We start from the raw sequence: 16,022 nt of genomic DNA, 5'->3' as shown, positions 1-16,022 counted from the left end.
GAGGCTTTGAGCCACCAGGGGATTTCATTGATCAAATGTACCGCAATCTACTACAATCGCCATTCTTGTCACGTCCCCAATTCCACTAGGGTCTCCTTCCCACGAAAAGGCTGAACTAAACTCTGACAGAAGGAAGAACATTCTCTGCCAGGCAGGCAGGGCAGTGGAAGCTGCTGGAAGCCACGTCCCCTCCCTCTGCCCCACACCAGCACAGCAGCGCCCCCTTGGTCCACAGCCCGGCTCAGGCGAGTGCTCTCGGGGTACACGGAGGCAGGTGTGCCTCAAAAGGCAGTCACTCACCTGGGCCACCCCTCGAGGGACAGCCCGCTGCCCAGCTGAGACCTAATGGCTGAGCCACAGCGGAAAACAGCTTCTACCACTTACGCTAAAGTGAATCCTCAAGTTCTTGGTTAGCGTGTTGCATACCCGAAACATAGACTCCCAACTGGAAACAAAAATCACGAAAATAAGGGAATTCAGGTTGGCTAGGTAAAACGAAACAAAACAACCACCTAGTACACAAAGTCAATAATCAATACGAGTCAATCTTTCTGTAGAAGCAAAGAACCACTGCTTAAGAAAGGAGCCTCGGGACGCCTGGGTGGCGCAGTCGGTTAAGCGTCCGACTTCAGCCAGGTCACGATCTCGCGGTCCGTGAGTTCGAGCCCCGCGTCGGGCTCTGGGCTGATGGCTCAGAGCCTGGAGCCTGTTTCCGATTCTGTGTCTCCCTCTCTCTCTGCCCCTCCCCCGTTCATGCTCTGTCTCTCTCTGTCCCCAAAAAAATAAATAAACGTTGAGAAAAAAAAAAAAAATTAAAAAAAAGAAAAAAGAAAGGAGCCTCTTCCCTGCCTCCCACCAGAAAACAAAAAGGAAATCCCATTTACGGTAGGAATGAAAGGATTAAATACCTAGGAATCCAGTTAAGAAATCTGTAGTACATGGGATGCCTGGGTGGTTCAGTCGGTTGAGCCTCCGACTTCAGCTCAGGTCATGATCTCACGGCTTGTGAGTTCGACCCCTGCACTGGGCTCTGTGCTGATGGCTCAGAGCCTGGAGCCTGCTTTGGAGTCTGTGTCTCCCTCTCTCTCTGCCCCTCCCCTGCTCATGCTCTGTCTCTCTCCGTCTCAAAAATAAATTAACATTACAAAAAAAATTTTTTTAAAGAAATATGCAGTACCTAGGAGTGACTGGGTGGCTCAGTCAGTTGAGCCCCTGACTCTCGATTTCGGCTCAGGTCACCTTCCCAGGGTTGTGGGATGGAGCCCTGTGTCCACCTCGGCGCTGGGCGTGGGGAGCCAGCTTACGATTCTCTCTCCCTCCCGACCACCCGTGTGCTCTCGCTTCCCCCCACCCCAAAAAAAAGGCAGTATCTAGATGAAGACTTTGAAATTTTGAAACGTTGAGGGACATAAAAGAATATCTGAGTAATCAGGGCTGACCCTATACTTCGAAAGGCAGGCTTGTCCTTAAGAGAAGTTTTCCCCAGAAGTCTGTACACCTCAGGCAGCCGCTGTAAGAGTACCCACTAGGCTTTTACATGTGCCAAGTCCAAAGTCTGACCCAGTCGTGTGTGCTGGTGACTGACACTTCTTTGTCTGCTTCTGCTTTGTTGGCATTTTACAGGAAGTCCTTTCCCAGAGACAAACCAAAGAGGTTTGATGGTTTTAGAATTTAGTAGGATTGAAGAAAATAAAAAGGGGGGGGGGGGGGCGGAGCGCCTGGATGGCTCAGTCGGTTGAGCTTCCGACTTTGGCTCAGGTCATGATCTCTTGGTTCATGGGTTCAAGCTCCACGTCGGCCTCTGTGCTGACAGCTCAGAGCCTGCAGCCTGATTCGGATTCTGTCTCCGGCTCTCTCTGCCCCTCCCCCGCTTGTGCTTTCTCTGCCTCTAAAATAAATAAACATTACACACAAATTTAGAATTCAGTAGGATTGAATTAGGCTGAAAGGATGGAAAAAGCCTACCTAACAGACTCTTAAATAAAGGGTCTGTCTGGGGGGACCAGGCCAGGGCTCCGAGGGACTCCTCTCTTCTTCCCCCCTCACCCACTACACGGGCTTCCACGCTCATGGTCACAGATGGCTGCTGCACCACCAGGCATCACAGTCCATTCTAGAGCACAGAAGGGCTACAATGGGGAAGGCCAACTAAGACTGTTCCTTTAAAAGGCTCTCCTGGAAGCCACACTAAGCGACATTCACTTGGGTCTCAGCCAGAACTGAAACAAGTTAACCCTCAGCCCCAAACACAGGCATAGCACATGCGGAATGATCTAACTTCGGACAAACACGTCTATGGGATCACCTGCAGCTCTGAGAGCCCATTCTCATCCGGGCTCAGCCAAGAGTCAGCCAGAAGTCCTTCGTAAATTACAAGTCACCAGCCAGGGTGATTTATAGGAGAGATTTATTTGAAGAAATATTACAACATATAAAAACTACATAAAGTCTTAATTCCCACTCATACGGTGGTAGATTTGATATAACGCATAATAAAAAACTTTTAAAATCCAGAATGCACAAAGTACGGCACAGTTTGATCACTAAGTCATTAGTTGATAAGCAAACCTCACAGAACAGCTTCATGTCAGCCAAGGCCACAAACACCGTGTACAACACATTTGAACTGACAGATTTTGACATGTTAAAAATACAACATCAGTGCATGTTGGGGATCCCTGGTGCCAGAAACAAGGGTGACGGGAGGGCAAAACTAATCCTTGGTAGCTTCCTCCTCCTTGATTTTCACTAAAGAGAAATAAAAGGTAGAGTCATCGCAGAGAACAAGCACGACCCTGCACGACGCAACAGGCAAGTGTAACGAACAGAACTAGGGGCCCCTGGGTGGCTCAGTCGATTAAGCATCCAACTCTTGATTTCGGCTCCGGTCACGGTCTCACGGTTCGTGGGTTCGAGCCCATGTCGGGCTCTGTGCTGACAGCGCAGGCCCTGCTTACAATTCTCTCTCCCCCTCCCCCCTCCCTGTCTCTCGCAAAAGAAACATACTTAAAAAAGAGAGAAAAATCGAGAACTAGGTTAGCAGCCAGGTGTCGACGTTAATGGCCCTCCAAGTGAGACGTGCAACAGCTCTGAGGGAACAGAGGGAGACCGCGCCCTGCTCCCAGGGGTTCCCTACGTTCCCAGCCTGGGTTGGCATCTGAGCCAGGCCGCGCAGCCTGAGGAAAGGGCCCCGGGCCCCGACCTGCACGCCAGCGGCTCCCACCGTACCTGAGGCACTCTCTCGAGCTTTGGCCAACATACAGCGCTTGATCTCCAAGCCAATGGCTTTGGCCAGAGGCGGCGGCACAGCGTTCCCCACCTGAAGGAGGGAAGGAGGGCGGTGCGTGGCTTGGCACGGCCGGGGTCAGTGGCAGCCTTTTCTCAATGACGTGAGCCCCGTTCACGTGGCCTCCGGAGCCGGTTCCACCATGACGGCTCAGGGACCCTCCAACCGGCCTACCTCCCCACCCTGAACCCCGTGTCCAGGCCCACCCACAGAAAAGGGACCTTTAGCGGGCTTTAGAAAACTCAGATCGACATAGAGGTCACCATGCTTCACTTTCAGCCAAGAGGGATTCTTTCCAGAGAACAGGAAGGGGGGGGGGTGTTGCTAGAACCCCCGGGGTACTGTTGCTTTGTAAGCCATGAACAGGCATTCCTTAGATGGAAATACGTGTAATTAAGAAATAGTAAACTTAACACCCTGAGTATCAGTGAGGAACTGTGGGTTCGTTCCCACCCTGAGCCCATTTTGTCTGCTCCTTCACTCAAGTTCAGTGCCCTGGAACTTTCCTTTGGGCTAAACCTGCCTCAGAGCTGTGAAGTGACAACCAATGTGCTTAATTAACCACAGCCTGACCCGCGAGCACTCTGGGTCCCAGTGACAGGCTCTCTCCTTCCGGGCGTCCCCTTCCTGGCAATACCGAGGCCAATCGGCCAATAAACTCCGGGGGCTCCGTGTCCCCTCAGAAGTGACCCCGTGAGCCCTGCTTTCCCCCGGAACACCTGCACCCTGGGTCAGACAGAGGGGCCTCTCTCCCGTCGGGGCCGCTTTGAGGAGGGGCTCAGTGGCGCCTCACACAGGGACAGAGGAAGAGCCGGCCCTGCTCCCCTCGGCTGACCTGCCGGTGCTTGTCCAGGATGTTGCCGAACAGCCGGTAGGTGTCCGGGAAGCCCTGGGAGCGGGCGCACTCCCGCACGCTCACGACGCGGTGCTGCTCAGGGTGGAGAACGCGGCCCTGGAAGGGAGAGGGGAGGTGGGAAGGGGAATGGGACTGGGCCCGCCCGCCATTCGGGGCAGGAGGAGGGAAACTGAACCATGGAGAAGCACTGCAGCCTCAGGCCTCAATGGCCGAGCCGGTCTCCATCGGCAGAGGCTGGGGGGCGGGGGGAGGTGGGGGTGAGGAGTGCAGGCTCCCCAGGGGCCACCCCCACTATGAGCCCCTGCCTCCGTCCCCTCCCTGGCACCGTCCCCTCCCTGGCATCACCGCGGCCCGCAGACCCACCTGCTTGCCCATGGGCTCGGGGTTGGTGACGGTCGTGCTGAAGAAGCCATCCCACTCGAGCCGTCCGTAGAGGCCGGCCCAGTGGTTGTGCCTGTTCCCGGTGTGGGGCAGGCACCAGGGGATGAGGGTGTTGAACTGTCTAGCCGCAGAGTCACAGGCTTTGCCCGCTGGAAGAGAGGGCTGCCATGAGACTGTGGTTACAGAACGGGAGGAACCGAGCAGCCGACAATCCCTGTCCCCAAAGCTCTTATCACTTAAATGCTCTCAGCAGCTATTTAAAGCCAGGACGTCCGCGCCCAGCCCAGGTCCTCAGGTCAGTGAGTGGCAGCCCCCAGTACCTCCTGCTAGGAGACCCCAGGCAACAGTGCTCCCTCCAAGCCCCCTGGACCGCTGCAGGGGATCAGGATCCAGGGGGCTGGGGCTGGGGGGGCTGCGGGGGATCAGGATCCAGGGGGCTGGGGCCGGGAAGCACCCCCACCCCCGGCCGTGGCACAGCAGGGCCCCCACCTTCCACACAGGAGCAGACCCCGCGGAGGGCCCCAGTGCTGCTGCAGCCGTTCTTCTTGTCGTGGTACGTGTATCGCAGCTTCCTGGCCATGGTGCCATCGGACAGCCGCACCTCGATGTTCGGCAGGTCGCGCCAGTCTGAGCCCGGGGCCAGAGGGATGTGCCGCATGCGGGCGGCCACCAGCGCGCTCATGTCCTGAAAAGTCACAGCAGGCCCCGGCCGTCACATCATTCATGGAGTGTCTAAGCACCCACGGTAGGCTGGGCGCCACCATCCCAGGAACCGGAAACAGCACGGTGACCAGGAATCACCAAGGAGGGGCTCGTATCCCATCGGGGGAGACCAAGAGCAGCCCAACCCGACGACCTGCAGACTGCACGTGCCTTGAAGATAACCAAGCACGGACGTGGCAGAGAATGGGGGGAAATGGGTGAGAGGACAGCTTGGGGCAAGCCGATAGGGCTTCTCAGAGGAGGGGGAGACGTGTGGGCTGAGCCCCGCAGGATGAGAGGAGAACCGGATGGGGAAGAGCGGGTTTGGCGTATCTGGGAGAACACACAGAGAGCAGGGTTGGCAAAAGACGAGGGGAGTCAGAGGCAGCGGGGACCAGACACCGATTCCGGGAGGAGTGGACGCTCCTCGTGACTGTGCTGCTGCGGCTGCTGCGGGGGCGGGGGGGGGGGGTGGTGGTGTGCACACAGACAGCGGTGGCAAGAAGAGAAGCAGGAGGAGGAGGAGGAGGTCTGGGCTCAGGGCCACGAGCAGAGTAGGAGCTGGACGGGGCCTGGATCAGGTCCCGCTTCCCACCCCCAGCTCTGGCTGGGCTCCAACCACACGTTCTTGCTCACGAGGCCGCCGGCCCGACCACACCGGCGCTGCCGGCAGGGCGCCATTACCTTACAGATGTGGTCCCTGAGGATGGGCTGGTACTGTGAGCCCCGGAGCTGCCTCTGGAACCAGGACTGAGGCTCCCCGTTGTACAAGATCTCCAGCGCCGAAGCTCCGTTCCGGACCTCGGGGAGGTCGGACATCGTGTCCCGCACGGTGATGGTTCGGAACGGGCCTGAGCTCAACCTGCGAGAGCACAGCACGCAGCTGACACCTCTGGGGACCCAGGAGGCTGCTGTCCCGCACATTACAGGTGCCACGTCCCGACGGCCGATGCCGCCCTCTCCAGGGGGGGCAACCTAGCTCCCAGGTCAAAGGGCCACCCGAGGCCACATGGGCGGCGCTCTTCTCAGAGCCGGTCTATGCAGGGATGGCCCGGAGGTGTGGGCCCTGCTCTCGACTACAGCCAGGTCCAGTCACGGCCTGCGTGCGGCTCACTCAGAGGTCAGAAGCACTCGTGTGGCAGGCCGAGCGCTGCGCCGTCCGCGCCAACACGTTCTCCGCCGTTCAGGTCTCCCGACAGACCCGCCACCAACACGCCTCCCGGGTAACAAGCACCGTGACACGACGGGGCGGGCGGGGCGGGCGGGGCTCCTACCTGGTTATGTTGCTGACAAACTTCTTATCGTCCACCACGACGCTCAGCTGGCAGGCCCGGGGCGCGAACACGTGCAGTGGCTCTGGGAACAGGGGAAGCTTCTCTCCGGGGGCTGCAGCCAGGATGATGGCCCGCCTCCGGGTCTGGGCCACGCCATACTGACCAGCCTGTGGAAAGGGCCAGACACGCACAGTCAAGCCCCTAGTTAAGTCTGCAGATTTATTTTTTAATGTTGATTTTTTGGGGGGAGGGGCAGAGAGAGAGGGGGACGTGGACCCGAAGCAGGCTCCAGGCTGACAGCAGAGAGCCCGACACGGGGTTTGAACTCATGAACTGTGAGACCGTGACCTGAGCCGACGCTGGACGCTCAACCAACTGAGCCACCCAGACGCCCCTCGGCAGGATTACTCTTAACGAGTAAGAGGGACAAAAGATCCCACGTGAGGGCCACAAGCCTCTGGAGAAGATGGCGTAAGCCCTGCTGGCAATTCCAGCCGGCTCTTTCCAGAGCCCTGCGAAGGACCCTGTGGTCTCAGCACTCGGGAGACAAGAGGGAGCAGAGAGGCCACGGAGCCCTGCCGCCTACCTAGCAGTAGGCGGTCACAAGAGCTGCCAACAAGGTTCGGCTGGTGAGCCCCAGACCCAGGGAGGCTGGACCGGGTAGGGGGCAGACGCTCCCTCACTGCCTTCCAGCCAGGCTTCGTGTCAGAGCGTCGTCTCAGAGCTAGTTATGCTGTTAATTACTGAACAGGCATGTACACGGTAGCTGCTTTTCAGGTCAAGCCTAGTGCCCTCTGGTCACCCCAGATCTCCGTCCTTGCAGACAAAGCTCCCAGTAGCTCCTGGAGGGCGGTCTCCCACCTCCTCCTGAGGTTTGTACACGTGTACATTCACCCAGGAGAGAACCGTTAACCCGCGACGGTTTAGTCTGTGCATCCTTCTGCCATTCTTGCTTCACCCGCCCCCCACCGCAGGGATCAAATTGCTACTAGAGTTCCACAGCTGGCCACCACCCTGGCCTCTCAAGAGGAAGGGGCCGGAAACACACGGCCCCTCCTCAGGCACGAGGATGTGACTCTTGAGAAGAGGCAGGTGGCCTTACTGGCACACGAGTTCTGTGCTCCCCAGACCCAGACGCCGCGAGCTTCACGGCGGGGCGTGCGGGCCCACCTGCCGTCTCCCCCCACCCGCACCGGCACCCCCACAGCTCACGGCACTGCACGCCCGTCCTTTTCAACTCTACCTTCAGGTAGAGACCATCTGCTGCGGTGCAGGGACCACCGAGCCCCCCTCCTGTCCACACCTGTCAGCCCACCTTTGCCCCCTTCCCCAAGAGAGCCTACCTGCAACACGCCGAAGGTGCACTGATAGCCCATACGGACAAGGCAGCGGAGAGTGAGCTTCAGGACCATGGAGCGTTTGAAGGAAACGAAATTCCGGACGTTCTCCAAGAGGAAGTAGCGGGGCCGGTAGTAGTCACAGTAGCTGTGGGAGGCGGGAGAGACTACGAGGGTCATCCGCACGCACCAAGTGAAGAGAAAGACCTACTCTACCCGAAGCTACACCCAAATCCTTGATATCTGCTTGCTGGGAAGCTGCACCTGCTGACTCTCCGTCTCCCTGGCAAGAAGCCAGCTGCGAATGCCCTGGAAGCAAAGGCCGGGCGCCTCCCCTCCACACGTGGCCTTCAGCAGGTACAGCGGCTAAGCCAGCTGCTGCTACCCCGGAACACCCCAGGGCCGGCAGTCTAATCACCGCCAGGCAGTCCTGAGCACAGGGGCTGCTACTCTGTTTACCTGAGAAAGGAAACCACCAAGGAGTTCTTGAACTTGGAGTAGGTGCGAGAGTTGAAGCGGTTCATGCCGCTAAACCCCTGGCAAGGCGGCCCACCGCACAGCATCTCCACATCTCCCTTCTGAGGCAGCTTCTGACCACGGGAGTTGGTGGCCTCCCCGGCCATGACCAGCTTCAGCAGCACGTTGCAGTCCTCCGTGAACACCGTGGACCCGGGATTGTTCAGCCGGAACGCCTGGGCCGCAGGGTCCCACATCTCAATGGCCCACAGCGTTTCCGAGATGCCTGGTAGATACGAGGACAGATACGTGCTAAGAAACCCTCGAATTACGCTCAAGGCAGAACCGGGACCAGAGCCAGGAAGGCCTTCCAGGTAGAACCTGACTGATCCGGTTTTACTAGCTCTGCAGAGAAAACCCCATGGCATTTACCTGCTTGGTGGAATCCTTCCGACAACCCTCCACAGCCAGAAAACACGTCCAGGGTCCGCAGCTTGGGCAGCTGAATTTCGGTCTCTGGTTCACTTGGCTCGCACGTTTGAGACTTTGCCTTGCCCTTCCCTGGAGACAGGCCAAAAGTCAAGTCTGAGCCCTAACCTGCTGTCCCTAAACGCTCATTCTGAATTAACAGCAAAGAATGAGGTAACATCAGAGGCATTTTCATACCAAATGACTCATCTGTAGCCTGAATTACGTAAGGCAGACTTGAAAAGAACCCTGTGGATAACCACTTACCTTTCCCCTTCCCCTTCCCTTTATTTCCAGGGCTACGGGCATGGTTAGGAGGATCTTCAAAGCTTTTGTTCTTGGCATTATAGGCCTGAGAAGGAAAGAACGACAATAGTCTGGGAGAGAAACACACCGGTCTCTTCTCTAACAAGGACAATTTAAATTAACCTGCTGAAGACCCACTTAATTTCTCCCTAAATTTGGCCACAAGCAATTAGCCGTCAGTGAAAATACTCTGATTTTATTACACTGGCAACAGGGAAAAAAAGTTCTAGAATGTAAGTATTTTATGTGCCCAACATTAGAATTCCTGCTGTTCAAAGCCCCTGGACTACCCATTCTAAAAACTGGAAAAAGTGATATATTCGGCCATCCACAGTGGAACCTGGGGAAACCCAGGCACGTATCAACTTCAGAGAACGTAACACAGAAAAGCCACGCTCAAACAATTTAAAAGTGATCAGCTTAAATCGACAGACTCCCGGATCCTTTCTCCATCACCAGGGCCACTGCCCCGGTGTATAGACCTCACCTGGCCGCAGATGCCTCGGTGAAGGGACTGGGACTGCCTGGGGTAGGGCCTCATGAGTCCGCCAGGGAAAGGGGCATCTTTCCCTAACTCACCCTAAAAGAATCAGTAGGGCTGGTGGAGGCCACCTAAATAGTCTCCAAATAAACCGCAGAAGCAGAAGGATGCTCCTATGTTTATATTCTGCGTTATAGAGTCTTTTTATTTTACAGAGAGAGTGTGTGCACGCCCACAAGCAGGGGAGAGGGGCACAGGGAAAGTAGGCTCCGTGCTCAGTGCTGAGCCTAACGCACGGCTTGATCCCGCAACCCTGGGATTATGACCCGAGTTGGACGCTCAGTTGACAGAGCCACCAAGGCACCCCTCCGTTCTTTTAAAGGCAAGTGTCACGTTCCAGAGGAATTTGAATGCCACTGATTCATACTCTGGGTAAGTCAACTGCTTTCGTAGGGGCTGTGACTGTGACCTGAAGCCTCTCCCTGCGATAAGCCCGGAGTCCCACCTCGAGGAAGTAGAAGCGGTCTGGGCCACCCGCAGAGAAGTCCTGGAGGCCGCCTGGCAGGTCCTCCCCGTACTCCACGGTACAGCGGCCCTGCACGGCCTTGAAGTCCACCACCACCTCCTCGTCACTCCAGTAAAGCAGGTTGATGTCCGCGTGGTAACTGGCCGGCGTAGACTTGTGGGTGTTCTCTGGCCTGAGCGTGGAAGACTCTTTGTTAACAATCTCCTTTGTTACGAACGGGACAATTAAACGGCCCCCCATTTCTGGGGGTGCTCAGAAAACCCATGGGTAAAGACCACAACCCCCCAGTTAAGGGGATCGGTTACTACCCCCCCTAAGCCAGCACCACCGCCAGAGTGGGCCTCCTTGCCACGAACTCAGCGGCTGGTCTGCTTGTCTGCTTGCTCTTCACACCCACGACTGCGGTGCAAACAGCCCCGCCCTGCGTCCAGAGCAGCAGCCGCCTGCTGCCCAGTAAGGATCTAGACCTTCCTCCTCTTGCCTACACTAGCCAGCCTGGTTTCTTTTCTGTAAACACAAATGACTGTTGCAGAGGCTGTAATAATCTTTCACGTATATTAGTTAAGAAGTGAAGCAACCTTATACCCATCTCTATCAGTTAGCTCCTGATCAGTACGAGTTCCTAGGGTCCCCAAAAAAAGAGTGAAGCCAAGACCTTAGGAAAAGTGTAGACAGACAGAAAGCCCAGAAACAGGAAGAGGCACCTAGGAAGAACAGGAAGAGAGAATGGGGGGGAACCGGGGGGGAGGGGACACAACTCAGACAATCGTAAACAGAACTTGAGATTCTCTGAGGGTGTCTTAGGCAGAGCCCAGGACGTTCCACTCCTGATTTTGTCATACTCTTTTTTTTTTTTTTTTTTAATGTTTGTTTATTTCTGAGACAGAGCATGAGTGGGGAGGGGCAGAGAGAGAGGGAGACGCAGAATCCCAACCAGGCTCCAGGCTCTGAGCTGTCAGCACAGAGCCCGACGCGCGGCTCGAACCCACAAACCGTGAGATCGCGGCCTGAGCCGAAGTCGGTCGCTCGACTGACTGAGCCACCCAGGTGCCCCATGATCTTGTCATACTCTTGACTTCTGCTTAAGGATTTCTTTGGGGGAGACAACTCTGCGGCTCTAAAACAAAGGTCTAAAGCAAAGCTATGAAATATAATTACAATTCTAGTCCCTGTCAGCACCCACCAGATAATTAGAAACACTTAGAAAAACAGCTACCTCTACCGAAGTCTTAAAATACCACCGTGTGTGCTGTTACAACCCCATTTCAGACTTCCAGAAGTCTGCCGCCATCCTGGAAGAGCAGAGGCCTTCACTGACCTGTAGAACTTGTTGATTCTGATCTTGATGTCGGTCTCATTGGGCCTGCCATTGCTCTTCTTGATACAGAAGATTTCTTTGATTCGGCCAATTCGATACGGCTCGGGGGCATCCAGGTTGCTGCCTTTGATGTAATCGGAGTATTTCCGGTAGTGTTCTGGGTAGAGGTCTTCGTCCACAGGCTCCTTCCGCGGGCGCTTCACGGGACTGGACAGCTTGATGCTGCAGAGAAGCCAGTGTTACGCATAACTGAATGTGAAGCCATAAAAAGGAATCACCTCAGTGTGACCGGCCAGTAACACTACTACTTAAATCCAAACACCTTCTAAACCAGTGCAGCTAAGCGCCTGGAGATTTACGGAGAAAGATGAAACCTCATCCAGTTTAAAGCGGCTTTCTCCATCTGTGTGCCACTGGCTACGGTAGCTGCTGACGCTGTTTGAATAGGCCCAGCTCCCAGCCGCGGGACAGGACGGCACTTCCCGGCATGTGCCTCGTTCTGCCCAGCGAGTGCGAGAAAGGACACACAGCGGTGCTGGCAGGAACGCTGAGCTGCCTCCAGTACGCTCTCCCTCGGCTCAGACCGGCAGCCCCGAGAAGCCAGTGCTCCCACCAGCCCCAGCCCCCGAGTGACCCAACAGGCCAAGTGCCCTACTGAACCACGAGGGACACGCAGTCCAGGCAGGGAGGCAACTTCCACAGCTGTGGGGCTGTCACCAAGCATGACCTAGGCTCTCCCGACTGGGGTGCTGACCTAGAGGGAATGCTGAAAGGGCATGGGTGGAGACTCACAGTCTGGGCAAGTTGAACCTGGCCTGACTACGGGGGTAAAACCGGTCATCGGATTCGGCTGCAGGCTTGAAGCCTGCTGTTCAGGAAAGCAGCTGCCATGTTTTCCCACCAGGCCTCCTTAGTCCACTGGGCTCCGAAGGTACCTGTGAGCACCTGTGTGGACACGTCTTCTGTGCAGGGAGCACCTGGGCAGACAGCACTACGGGCGTCCCCCCCCTCCACACTGAGGACAGCCGGGGCTAAAGCGGGTACTCGCACCAGCTGCACAGGCTGAGAGGACCCTGACCTCCGTGCTCTGTAATTCGTAATGACTGAACTGAGGTTGGGAACTGGGACTTTAGGAACTGCAAGTCGGGAAACGGAGAAGTTCTGAAAATGTTGGTTGGAATTCAACCACGTGCTAGTTCTGAGAACAAAGACTGGATCGAGTGTGGAGACTCGGCCGGCCTATTTCTCCCTGAAGAGCCCCAATCCTCTGATACACAAAGAGATCTTGATACTTCTTGGCAAATGGGATTACAACCCACGTTCATTCAATCTTTCCTTTAGGCCCTTTAACACACTTCATCCCAAGAGCCCGGCAGGTGAAATACTCCTCCCACGTGACAGACCAGAACAACAGGAGATGGTCTCTGCCCCAAAGCCTCAGGGCTGGGTGGGGCCAGGCCCCCACCACAGACACTTGTGCTTGGCCAGCACACGCTCTGACTTCTTTCAGACTTACTATAGTCACTCTACCATGGAGGGCGGGATACTGCTGATCACCACACATACTAAGGCAACAGTCCAGGCAGCGGCTAGTCCTGGGGGTACAGGGAGGGGGACAGACCACAGAGCCCACCCGGCACTGGCCCAGCGCTCATGGCCCTGACCTGGGCCAAAGGGGCACTCACTTGAACGTGAAGGCCTCGGGCAGCAGGTATACGCCGTCCCCGACGCGATACTGGATGCCGTTCTTAGTGGCCGAGCCGTAGAGAACCCGGCTGTCCAGGTCCTCAAGCTGTTCCATGACCCTGGGAATCTCTTTTTGCCTCATTTCAGCCAGACGGGCACAGCTTACACAGAACCTGAAGGAGCGAGGGACAGAAACAAGGGGCCCTGAGCTGGCTTCACCCGAAGCTTCTGGTGACCAGTAGAGGATGTCTGCAGACACTTGAAGAAACCGGCTTCCTGCAGTTTGTGTTCACACTCCAAAAACACTTATTTGGGACCAAAGACCAGAGATGAAACACAAGAGAATACCAAGCTGATTCCACTTGTGAGAATTTGATGTGAAAACCCTAAGACAAACAGAACGCAGAATTAGGAAAAGAATACGCCACAAGCAAGAATGCAGAGAATGGTTCGGTCACAGCTCGATGTCAGAGGAGTCTCCTACTGTTACCTCTAAAGGCTGAAAAGCTAATTGGTAAAATTCAACATTTCTGATTAGTAAGTCCTTAAAGGAGAGCTAGAAATGGCCTTCACTAGAGATCAAATCAAGAGGCAGCACCAAGGCTGACTGGAGAAACACCGGGGGCACGTAAGCCAGCCCTCCCAGCCCCACCCCATCGGCCGAACTGCTGCCTCAGAGGTGCCAATGCGACTTTAGTTTGAACAAGTGAGGTACAGGGGTTACAAAGGAAGGCACAGGGCACTAAACATCGAAAGAGAATTTAAAAAGCAAGCCTCCTGGGTCACCTGGGGGGCTTGGTTGGTTGGGAATTTGACTTTTTTTCCCCCTTAACATTTATTTATTTTTGAGAGAGACAGAGAGAGAGAGACAGAGAGAGAGAGAAAGAGAGAATATGAGAAAGAAAGAATATGAGAATATGAGGAGCAGAGAGAGAGGGAGACACAGAATCAGAAGCAGGCTCCAAGGCTCTGAGCTCTCAGCACAGAGCCCGACGCAAGGCTGGGACTCACAAACTGTGAGACCATGACCTGAGCCGAAGTCGGACGCTTAACCGACTGAGCCACCCAGGCACCCCTGTGGGGGTTGACTCTTGATATTGGCTCAGGTCATGGTCTCCTAATTCATGGAATCGAGCCCTGTGTCAGGCTCTGCACTGACAGCATGGAACCTGCCTGGGATTCGCTCTCTCTGCCCCTGCCCCACTTGCTCTCTCTCAAAATAAACATTTTTTTAAAAAAGACAAAAACAACCAAGCCTCCCTAAAAGCAGTCACTCATCAGCTAGAATGACATGGAATCAAAGGTACCACTCATGAAAGAAAATATCTAAAAAACAGAAGGAAACATGCAAGATACGTAGCAGAAACGCTGAGCCACACGCAAAGAGGCTGAAGACAGAAAGCTGCATACTGCTCCTGGATAGGAGAGCTTCTCATAAAGGCAACTCCGTGCCCAAGCTGTCCACACACTGAAACCAACTGCAACCAAGTCAGGCTGGTCTTTGATTAGCAGGGGAAAGAAACCCCACCAGAGAGAAGCATGTGAAAGGCCAGAGTGATGCACAGATAAGCACACAGCCCTGGAGCACCACAGAGGCGGCCCCACAGAGGGGACCCGGGGCCCGGGCCCGGCCCGGGCCCAGCACTCACTTGTACTTGTTGTCCTCCGTTGGCTGGGTTTTCGGAGGGGACTCAAACCTTGCGTAGTCCTGGTCATACCACAGCTGGTAGAAGTAGGTCTTTCCATCGTCCTCCGCCATCAGAGGCTCAGGATCCATGCCTCCCTTTGAGGACAAGGACCTGGTGTCAGCCAGGAGCCCAGGCAGGGAGGGGAAGGGCACGCCAAGGGGCGCCAGGCACTCACCTCCATGGCCCAGTTCTCTGACGGAGCTTTATAGACGACCTTCACCTTGCTGTGAATGTAGGAAAGCTGCATGTCCTCACATTCGTCTACCAGGAACAGCTCCAAGGGGTCCGACGTGGCTCCGAGGACTGTGTCTGTCCCCGCGCAGAACCAGTGGGCATGAAACATCTGCCCGTTGCTGCTGTCCTCCCACAGCGCAGTGACTCTGGAGTCAGAAGAAAGTTGCTAACCCGACTGGCAAACCTGGACCGAGTCTACTTAGGGGAACTTGTATTTGCAGTGTGTCTAGCCCAGGGCAAAGAGCCACTGCTGTATTCACACATAAGCATCTCCTAGGTGTTCAAGAGAAAGTGTGTGCGGAGGTCAAGCGAAGGAAAAGGTACAAACCTGGCTAAATACAGCGGTTTGGAGGAGTCATCTGGAATAACAGAGACGCAGTCCCCCACTTCCAGGGTTTCTGAGTCAATGCACACCTTCTTAAAGTAACTCTTCTTTCCATCAGTCTGGAAACGAGAGCTTCGTTTCAGGTGAGGATGGGTTCAAAGGTCTATGCTAGGCTTGACCCCCCTGTTCCTCTTATTTTGTATAAAAGCCTAATTCCTGACAATTTGGTAAGCCCTGAGCTCTACTGCCCTGGCTACTACAGAAAACCTTCGCTTCCTTGGCTGGAAACCTGCAACTCAGAGCACACACATTCCCTCCTCGTCAGCCCCGCGCTTCAGTGTCAGTAGCAAATCAGATTCCAGCATTTGATTTTGAACAGTGCCGGTCCCAACCCCTCCCAGTGGTCCTAATGCCACATCCCGCCCCCAACTCTGTCAGCCACAAGGACCCACTTCTCCCACAAGGAAAGCTAGTTTCCACCTGAGGGCCTCTGCCCTGACTGGCCCCCAGGTCTCTGAGACTGGTTCCTCACCAACCTTCTGGGTCTCAACTCAGATGCGCTGCCTCCTCGGGAGCCTCCAAGGTCCCCACCTCCCTCCAGCCCTCCACTCACCGGACAGAACATGCGCCTGTCCTCCTGTACGAGGGGCTCAGCCCCACAGGACAGGGGCTCAGCCCCATTCAGGCCTACAGCAGCA

At 55.6% G+C, this 16,022-nt stretch overlaps 1 protein-coding gene across 4 annotated transcripts in view; it reads right to left on the bottom strand.

Annotated features, from left to right (window-relative positions):
• Positions 1-2,390: 2,390 nt before the first annotated feature.
• Positions 2,391-16,022, bottom strand: part of DNMT1 (DNA methyltransferase 1) — a 46,709-nt gene continuing 33,077 nt past the window's right edge. For all 4 annotated transcript variants that reach the window (XM_086699137.1, XM_086699138.1, XM_086699139.1 and 1 more), the window contains 17 exons: positions 15,328-15,443; positions 14,941-15,145; positions 14,727-14,860; positions 13,077-13,250; positions 11,392-11,613; positions 10,053-10,245; positions 9,028-9,112; positions 8,725-8,853; positions 8,296-8,578; positions 7,843-7,984; positions 6,500-6,666; positions 5,910-6,087; positions 5,013-5,208; positions 4,506-4,672; positions 4,122-4,238; positions 3,229-3,319; positions 2,391-2,748 (listed from right to left, as the gene is read on the bottom strand). In XM_086699137.1, the coding sequence (XP_086555263.1) occupies positions 2,714-2,748; positions 3,229-3,319; positions 4,122-4,238; positions 4,506-4,672; positions 5,013-5,208; positions 5,910-6,087; positions 6,500-6,666; positions 7,843-7,984; positions 8,296-8,578; positions 8,725-8,853; positions 9,028-9,112; positions 10,053-10,245; positions 11,392-11,613; positions 13,077-13,250; positions 14,727-14,860; positions 14,941-15,145; positions 15,328-15,443 (2,634 nt within the window). In that variant the 3' untranslated portion in view covers positions 2,391-2,713. The remainder of the gene's footprint in view (positions 2,749-3,228; positions 3,320-4,121; positions 4,239-4,505; positions 4,673-5,012; positions 5,209-5,909; positions 6,088-6,499; positions 6,667-7,842; positions 7,985-8,295; positions 8,579-8,724; positions 8,854-9,027; positions 9,113-10,052; positions 10,246-11,391; positions 11,614-13,076; positions 13,251-14,726; positions 14,861-14,940; positions 15,146-15,327; positions 15,444-16,022) is intronic.

This window comes from Puma concolor, chromosome A2 (assembly GCF_028749965.1).
Source record: "Puma concolor isolate L17-30 chromosome A2, mPumCon1.1.hap2, whole genome shotgun sequence".
NCBI lineage: Eukaryota > Metazoa > Chordata > Mammalia > Carnivora > Felidae > Puma > Puma concolor.
Note: the sequence above shows the minus strand (reverse complement) of the source record. Positions and strands in the feature narration are given on the sequence as shown.